Genomic DNA, 9,193 nt, shown 5'->3' on the forward strand with positions numbered 1-9,193 from the left:
ATTCAGGTTTTCGTCACCTCCGTCAGATGTGTCAACTCCGTCCGTTGAATATTTTGATAATATTTCATTATGATATTTTATATTTGTTGTGGAATTGTTGGTCACATGTGAAAGTGTAATCTGTCTGCTAACACGAGAATGTGTTTTGAAATGTTAAAAACATCTTGAATGCTGTTAAAGATAAAGCTGAAATTATATTACACAGTCCAAGCTAAAAAAAGCACATTTTGTTAAAAAAGAGAAAAGTTGGGAGGTTGTATCAAAGCATAGCTCAGTAGCTTAGTACATATAACATACATAAATGTAGTTTCATTTGTCTGAGTACAAGGTTTTATCTTTTCAATTTTGCACCCTGTTTTGTCCCATTTCTCAAGAATGACTAAACTAAAGGTTTTGAGTCAAATGTGCAATTACACAAAGATATGTTTCCCTATTCAGTGGTTTTGTATCGTTTTCACACTTAGTGTTACACACTTAATAACACTTAGTTGGAAAAAAATATAGAATTTTGTGCTTCTTATATCAACAGTTTTGTTATAGGCCTATAAAACTATATTGAATGAACATTTTAACTAAAAGGTTCGAAGCTTATGTATTTAAAGTGTATTAATTACAATGATTGTGTACAATGATTTTTTTTTGGTGTTTACATTTGGTTTAAAAGCCCGAAATAATATATTATTCAGTGGCAGATCTCACTGACACAGCTCATTCCATATCAGTGCTGTTATCATTAACAAAAACTACAGCTAAAAACTATTGAAACATTTGTGTTGATTGAAATGAAACTGAAATAAAATACAATAGAAATATAAGATTAAACAAAGTAAACTGAATGAAGATAAGAAATGCTCATGTGGTGACTAAATGAAATAAGATGTTTAATTTGAAGTTTCTGAAAAACTAAAACTGAAATAAAAATTCATGAAAACTAGAAATGTTTAAAACAAACCAAAACTAATAAAATGACCAAAACAAACAACAAAATTACTACAATTTAAACTAACATTAAAACAAAAATTGAAAATATAAAAAAATGTAATGTGTTTGACCTGTAATATAAACGTACAGTGTTTTATTTTATTTTATTTTTTTTATATATCCGCCCTGAGAAATATTCACTATAATAAAAAAGTGACATCTTGCCTATAATGTTTACAATAAACAAAATTACGTTGATTGTAGACATTTGTCATTAGACTTTGTGGACCACTGCTAGTATGCCAGTGGGGAATTGATTTCACACATTAAAAATCACCTTGAGTTCAAATCACCTGCTAGTTAAATGTTGTAGCAAAACTGCCTAAGATAAGTTTCTGGTGTTGTACTTTTTAGGACTACATGTCCAAACCTCCTAATATCTGAGTATCTGTTTATTTAGCCTCAAAAACAAACAATCCAGTGTCCAGAAGCTGCGTACATATTCAACAATCTATTGAGGTATTCAGAAAAGGGGGGCGTGAGAAACATGCAAATGCAGCTGTGTCCAGTTAGCTTTCTAGAGCTCTGCTGGATGCATGGACAATCAGCAGAAGTCTCCGCCTCCCACTCGTGTGATGGCTTCTCAGGTCTATCCGGTCCTCAGTGCGTTGGGCTCTCTGAGCTCCCTGAGTTCTCAGGGGCTGGCTGTAGGGCTGGGTTACACCTCTCTCATTCCTCTCCTCAGGTCCCTGCCACTGTGTTTTTCTTCCCTGTCCTGGGCAGCACACACACTCACATACACACGCCTTTCTTTTCCTTGGATCCACCATCCTGGGCTGAGAAGCCAGGAGAGAGGGTGGCAAGGTTTGGAGGAACCGCTGGGACGATTGGTTTTTGAATAGTGATTCTTCACCATGGCTAGATTCTTCATCATCTTCAGAAGCTTGGTCCTGGTGCAGGCACTCTGCTTGGCCTTATCGCAAGTGGTGAGTTTGGCTGCGGTTATCTACTTTTTCTTGGTGCTGGATGATCTTGAGGATGAGATCATGCATCTTGGAGAACATCTTATGGATTGCGATGTGATTCACTGTGAATTGTACTGGATTGTCAGTCAAAATGCCAATGGATAAAGTTAATTTAGATGAAATTCATGCAATTAGTTTACTAGTTTGGTTAGATTACATGTATATTGGAGACTTTTGATACTCAAAGTTGCAAGACTTTTGAGTTTTTTGAACTTCTGAAAGTTTATCCAAGTGGATTATATTGCTTTCTACAGCATGCAGATACAAGAGGTCTGGTATTTAACAATAGACTATTTTCAGTCAGTGTTATCTTTTGATTCTGAAAGCTTAAACTATTCAGTTCAGTAAATGAAATGAATAAATGGAAAGCTGCTGAATAAAATATGAAGCTGAAAGTGAACATGAGACAAATGAACAGAGAGAAGAGAAGGTAGAAAGGAGAGAGTACAAAGAGGCCACTGAAAATGCACTGCTGCCAGAAGCTGCTATTCAAACAGACAGAACCTGAAACTGCTCTCAGCAGAATAACACATACTTGTCACATTTAGAAGGACCGCCTCAGTTCAATGCTTGCATGCAGCTCATATGCATAAAATGCAATGGATTAAATGAATGTGCATTCATTTTGAGTCAACCACCTTGTCAAGTAATGCATTGAAAAATAGATGTATCTTTGATGCTGAATGGGGGAGGGTCTGTGTAAACATTCCCAGCCTCTCTTTTCCCACCCCGGATACCCTGATTGCACAGCCTCTGCCTTTAATTTATTTTTCATCATAAACCTCGTTCTGTCTATCAAATTTAAATATGTAAACATGTCTGAGGAAGTGTTGTTTTTGTTAACTAAAACTTTAGTACCCATCTTTTTTTTCAGTAATTGAAATAAAGCTGAAATTAAATAAAACATTCACTTAAAAAACTTAAAGGAAAATAAGAAATGTGGCCTACGGGCAACTGAAATAAGCTAAAGTATTAAAATTACTCAAACTGAAATAAAATAAAATTAAAGCTAAATAGAACAATTTTTTTAAATCATATAAACAAAAGCATGTAAGAAAAATACTAAAACTTAAATTAAATATGAAAACTGAAAATATAAAAATTAAAAAGCTAATTCAAAATCTTAATAAATACTATAAAAATCTATAAATAATAGTAAAATAATACTGGTCTGAGGTCACAAGGAGCATTACCAAACAATATTTGTGCTTGTTTTTATTATCCAAAGCTAGATTTGCATGCTAGAGTGATTCAGCTAATTTTGTGAATTGCTAGCAATGCAGCTAATTGCCAGTGATTATTGTCAACAATATGAATATGAATTAATTATGAATGAAAACATAACAGTTTATAATAAATTGCATACATTTGGCTGTTTTTATGTGTTTCATTTTAGACCGGTCCACCCGGACCGCAGGGCCCCCTTGGTCCCGCTGGTCCCGCTGGAACTCCCGGCGCTGACGGCATTGATGTGAGTATTGGAGCTGCCTGGCTGCAACACAGGTCGAGCTGGTACAAAGACAGTCATTGTGCACCTTCATGAGCCCTGTATTCATCTTCACTACCAAAATCTTGCCAACAGAGGGCGCAAGAAATAAAAATAATCACACAAAAAGGTTCTGTTAGAGCAGTGGTTTTCAATCCTGGTCCTGGGGACCCACCGCTCTGCACATTTTGCATGTCTCTCTTATTTAACACACCTGATTCAGATCATCAGCTCATTAGGAGAGAGATCCATGAACTGCGCTGTGTGTCAGATAAGAGAGACATACAGAATGTGCAGAGTGGTGGGTCCCCAGGACCAGGATTGAAAACCACTGTGTTAGAGGTTGCCTCTTTCCCATGCTGAGAGAGAGCTACTAGATGTTGGTTATTTGATAGAGTTGTGTCCCAGGCTGGATTCAGTATAAAGACACTCAGCAGGATAAACAGGCCAGACTGATCCATTGCATAGCAAAAACAGAAACAGGATCCCCCATGTTCCTCCATAAGCTCTATTATTTCAGGATATTTAGATTTTATAGTCATAAATGGTGATAAATGCATACAGAAATATAGATATATTCATTAACATATTCTTATAGTAGTTATTGAATATAGAATTCTGACACCCAACGCAAAATACTGTAAATCTGACCTTATGAAGGGGTCAGGGTGGAGAAGAAGCTTATTTGTTGGTGGAGTTATACATATTGTTTATTTTCATTTTATTTTTAGATATTTCTTTGACATTTTAATAGCATATTAACACGCTAACACGATAACACGCAGAGTTGCATTTAGCAGAGGCTGTGAGAGTAAGTTCATGATATACTGTACTGTACTTTAATGCTGTTTTTTTTTGTTGCAAAAAGCATAATTATTAGTGCAATTACATTTTAGTGATCATTATCTTTGCTATAGAAGCAACCATTTTTTGTTGTGTGTGTGTGTGCGTGTGTGTGTGTGTGTGTGTGTGTGTGTGTGTGTGTGTGTGCACCTGGACCACCAGTAAGTAGTAACAGCAGTTGATATATTTACACTACCATTCAAAATGTTGTATCAAAATCATACTCCAATAACTGAGAGTGTTTGTCATGTGTCACCACTTTACAGGGTCAAAAGGGAGATCCAGGTGAGCCTGGTCCTTATGGATCTCCAGGGGAGGATGGTATTGATGTGAGTGATATCTACAATTAAGGAATTACAATTATGGACTTTCATGAGGTTATTGATCAGTCATAATTTAGTTGGGGGGGGGGGTTCTCCCTAAGTTAGTCATTTGGAGGTGAATAATAATGTATATTTCAGTATCCTGCCAAGTTCTCATTTAATTAAAAAAAAAGCAAAACTGGAGCTAAATCTCATTTTCAATCATTACATTTGTTTTGTAATGAACAATGGCATTTGAAATCATGTTCTGGTGAAGGTTATTCACACCTCCAGTCTGAAGTGTTGGCATGAGACTGAGAAAGGAGATGTTAGTCCTAATGAGCAAGACTTTCTCAGTCATATGCTAGGAAGCAAACATTCCTAATTGGATTTTCTGATTGGATCTCTCTCTCTCTCTCTCTCTCTCTCTCTCTCACTCTGTCTCTCTCTCTCCCACTAGATTGTTAATCTGAGGAACTATTTATGTATAAATGTATTTTTTGTAAGTTTTGGCAATGAATGAGAATATGAGCACATGGATCTTTACATATTTCTGTAAATGTTCTGCTTATAAATGACCTGCTTAAATCTTCACATCACCTTAGAGGTGTTAACATGACCCAGTGAATGATTCCATATAAATAATGACTGCCTGATTATTATTCAGGAGGCTTGTTTTTCTCTGTTATGTCTCCAGGGTTTGATTGGGGCTAAGGGTGAGAGGGGCCCTCGTGGTAATCCTGGACCAAAGGTCAGGAAATCATATTTTATTTTTCTTTATGGATGCAGAGTACACACAATGTATATTCATGCAGATCATCATTTGGCCAACAAATGCACATAACATATCATTTAATGTTTAACAAGTGATAATAGAGGACAACAGCTGAATATTATGAACAACATGATGTAGGCATATTGAGAATATTATAAATAACATATAATCTTTTCAGTCATTGTTATTCTAGAAGTGTATAAGAATGGAATGCATCTAATTTCACATGTGTTATTGATTTTCACAGGGTCAGCCTAGGCCTAGTGGACCACCAGGGCGAACTGTAAGTATAAAAAATATGTTATGAATTTGTTGAACAAAAAATAATTGTGTAAGACTACCACCTGCAGTTACCCCAGCTATTCAACAGGTGATATTGTAGTACAAAAATAGTAAAATTCCTGATTTTTGGTGTTTGAGTATTTCTAAGGACGCAAGGCACTGTATTCCAGTATTAATGGACTACATTCATGATCTGTTGCTAATTTCTTCTTTCTTTTTACCTTTAGGGACCAGGATTGTCTGGACTTCCTGTAAGTAACCCAGTTCATAATCTATTTGATTTCCTTAATTTGCTTCATTTACATTTCCTTCCCATTTTACTTATTTTATTTAGGGCCTGAGCACTGATGGTGCAAGGACCCTCTTGGAATTGCTTTGTTTATTATATTACTGTCATTATATAAACCACATTATTTCATTATAATCATATATAACCAAATTGATTTGTTTTTCTCACATGCAGTTTCAGTGAAAATGACTGGTGCACTTTAACTGTTTGTTTAAAAAAACATTTTGCATGTACAAAAGGCTTTTGCAGTGCAAACCGTACAAAACCTTCTGAATCCTTATGGGATCTTAGCCCACAGAGGTTTTGTCTGGTTTTAGATTTGACAGCACACTCTTACTAATGTATTAGATTAATAAACAAGTTTCACTGTTCATTATCTCATTACAGGGAGCAGCAGGCCCCATTGGGTTTCCTGGACAAATTGGGTCTACTGGGTCAAAGGTGGGTCTCACTCGAATACATCTTCATAACAACATGCCAGTATACAAATCTTTCATGGTTAAGAATGCTGTTCATACTCAACCTTTGATACTAGCTAAGACAACTGTTTTTGCTGTAGCTTGAATAGTTAAAAAAAATCACAAAAGTTCACTCATTAAACCAATGTGATTAAATGGACCGCTGAACTGATGCCCACTTGAGCTCAAACTCTCATCCCACAGGGTGTCATGGGAAGTCCTGGAGCTCCAGGATTACCCGGACCTCCAGGAAAGCCAGTAAGTGACAGAATGTTTCATTTACTGCACTTTGAAATGTAGTCTTCTCAAGTCAAACCACAAAATCCAATTGTATGTATAAAGCTGTAGGGCTGAAAATAAATCAGAACAGTTTAAATTGACATCTCATCTCATAACTACTGCAATTCCGAACATACGTTTTATTTCATTTTCTGCTTTATTTCATTTCATTTGAAGGCATCCATTTGGGATCTGCTTTAGAACTGCATTACTTCATAAAAATAAACCAAACATAGTTTTTTTATTTCCAGCCACCTGCATTTATATCCACTTTCTCAGTTTTCCTAATCTCATTGTGTCATTTTCAGGGTCCACCAGGAAAGTTTTTGGGTTTAGAGGAAGGCAGTGCTGACTTCCAGGTAAGGTGAATTCCAAAGTATATTTCCATTAAAAAATAAACAAATAAATGATGATGATGATAATAATAATAATTAAAAAGCTTCAAGCCTTTGCCCAAATCAGCCAGCTTCAAAATTAATTATAACATTATAACATTTATTTAATGCAAAAAAAAAAGTATTTGGAGGTACAAGTTTATAAGGGAATAAATCATCTTCCATTTGCATGATCAAACAGCAACAGTGTACACATTTGCAGACTGTAGGCCTACTAAATAAAACTATTGACTACACTGCAAAAATAATTTATTAATGCATTTTATTTAGTCTTTTTGACTTGTTTTTCCAGTAAATATATATTTTTTACAAATCCCAGAAAACTCTAAAATCTTTTTACTTTTTCCAGTAAAAACATATAAAAATCCTTAAAATAAGATACAGTACATATGCTATATACATGATAAGATCATAATAAAAATGATAATAATAATAATTAAACAGCTTCAAGCCTTAACCCAAATCAGCCAGCTTCAAAATTAATTATAACATTATAACATTTATTTAATGCAAAAAAAAAGTATTTGGAGGTACAAGTTTATAAGGGAATAAATCATCTTCCATTTGCATGATCAAACAGCAACAGTGTACACATTTGCAGACTGTAGGCCTACTAAATAAAACTATTGACTACACTGCAAAAATAATTTATTAATGCATTTTATTTAGTCTTTTTGACTTGTTTTTCCAGTAAATATATATTTTTTACAAATCCCAGAAAACTCTAAAATCTTTTTACTTTTTCCAGTAAAAACATATAAAAATCCTTAAAATAAGATACAGTACATATGCTATATACATGATAAGATCATAATAAAAATCCTAGTAATATGATACATTTAATTCTGAATATGATAGGATGATAATATTTATGTATTTTAATATTTCATATTTATAGTATAAAACAACATGTAATAAGTTTGGACTAAGTTTGAAAATATTCATATAATAAAAACTGTTGTTGAAAATGTGGTTGTAAAGTTGATCAATTTAATTTGTTGTCATTCACAATTATTTATTTGGGCAGGATGCCCACAAACAATGTGGTCCAAAAAAAAAAAAAGTCCTACACTGTTCATTACTCATCTTCCAAACTGCTCATATTTATACCTTAAATATATCTTTCTTCTTATATTTGTCCTCTCAGAATCAGCCCTTCTCTGTATTTGGTTTCTCTCAGAGTTTGCCCTGTTAGACCTTACACACCCCTTATTGATCTCAGTGTTCATAGATTTTCCTAATGAGCTTCATTAAATGGGTGCCATCAAAGGCTTCTGTCCATTAGCACCTCTCTGGATCAAGAAGCAGAGCGGGTCCCAGGGCTGTGATCTGCAGCCAGCCTGCCAGGAGTCTGGAGGGATCACGTGGCAGACTGGTTGACTGCTTCTCCTCCGGCCTAGCGTCCAGCTGGAGCCCTGTTCTGTCTGGATCAATCCTTATCATCCATTTACTGTAATTAGAGGGCTGGTGGTCTGAGATCTAGTAAAAAAAAATCCAAGGCCTTAACGCACTTTTTCACCCAGCTTTGATAGTTTGAATTAAACAAATCTGACAGTGATTGTTTAGCCTGTGTTATCTAGAATTTTACACTTTTTAAATCCAATGTTGCCGATGTGTGTTCTAGTGTCCAACCAACTGTCCACCTGGGCCAAAAGGTCCTCAGGGCCTACAGGGAGTGAAGGTCAGTAAGTTAACCTTTTATACTTTCTCAAATTTCTTTGTAGTGAATTAATACGACTCAAGCCTATTGTTAAAGGATATTTCAAAGGCCTGCAACCACTTTCCCCATGACTGCATTCACAAAATAGCACAGCCCCGAGTGCTTTATTGTTATATAGCACAATAAAAAAAAATTATACAAATTAAAATGTTACTTAATTATGTACTTAATTATGTTACTCCTTACACAATGAGTGCACAAGTATTTTGCATCATAGTTGTTACTATACCTGTACGTGAAATGACCAATCAGCATTTCTAAAATATTTTACAAAATGGTAGAATTTAATGACTGATCTTTAAATTATTTTCCTCACAGGGACATAAAGGTCGCGCTGGGGTACTGGGAGATCCAGGTAGCATTGGAAGAGTGGTATGTTTTTCTTTCTGATGATGTTTGTTATAATAATAATAATAAT

The 9,193-nt window shown here is 34.9% G+C and overlaps 1 protein-coding gene across 1 annotated transcript in view; it reads left to right on the forward strand.

Moving 5' to 3' along the window:
• Positions 1-1,585: 1,585 nt before the first annotated feature.
• Positions 1,586-9,193, forward strand: part of LOC107698977 (collagen alpha-2(IX) chain-like) — an 18,108-nt gene continuing 10,500 nt past the window's right edge. Inside the window, exons 1-12 of the mRNA XM_016500115.1 lie at positions 1,586-1,907; positions 3,343-3,417; positions 4,422-4,436; positions 4,542-4,604; positions 5,275-5,328; positions 5,600-5,635; positions 5,862-5,885; positions 6,311-6,364; positions 6,586-6,639; positions 6,969-7,019; positions 8,680-8,736; positions 9,094-9,147. Coding sequence (XP_016355601.1) covers positions 1,836-1,907; positions 3,343-3,417; positions 4,422-4,436; positions 4,542-4,604; positions 5,275-5,328; positions 5,600-5,635; positions 5,862-5,885; positions 6,311-6,364; positions 6,586-6,639; positions 6,969-7,019; positions 8,680-8,736; positions 9,094-9,147 — 609 coding nt within the window. The 5' untranslated portion in view covers positions 1,586-1,835. The remainder of the gene's footprint in view (positions 1,908-3,342; positions 3,418-4,421; positions 4,437-4,541; positions 4,605-5,274; positions 5,329-5,599; positions 5,636-5,861; positions 5,886-6,310; positions 6,365-6,585; positions 6,640-6,968; positions 7,020-8,679; positions 8,737-9,093; positions 9,148-9,193) is intronic.

This window comes from Sinocyclocheilus anshuiensis, unplaced genomic scaffold (genome assembly GCF_001515605.1).
Source record: "Sinocyclocheilus anshuiensis isolate Anshui unplaced genomic scaffold, SAMN03320099.WGS_v1.1 scaffold74, whole genome shotgun sequence".
NCBI lineage: Eukaryota > Metazoa > Chordata > Actinopteri > Cypriniformes > Cyprinidae > Sinocyclocheilus > Sinocyclocheilus anshuiensis.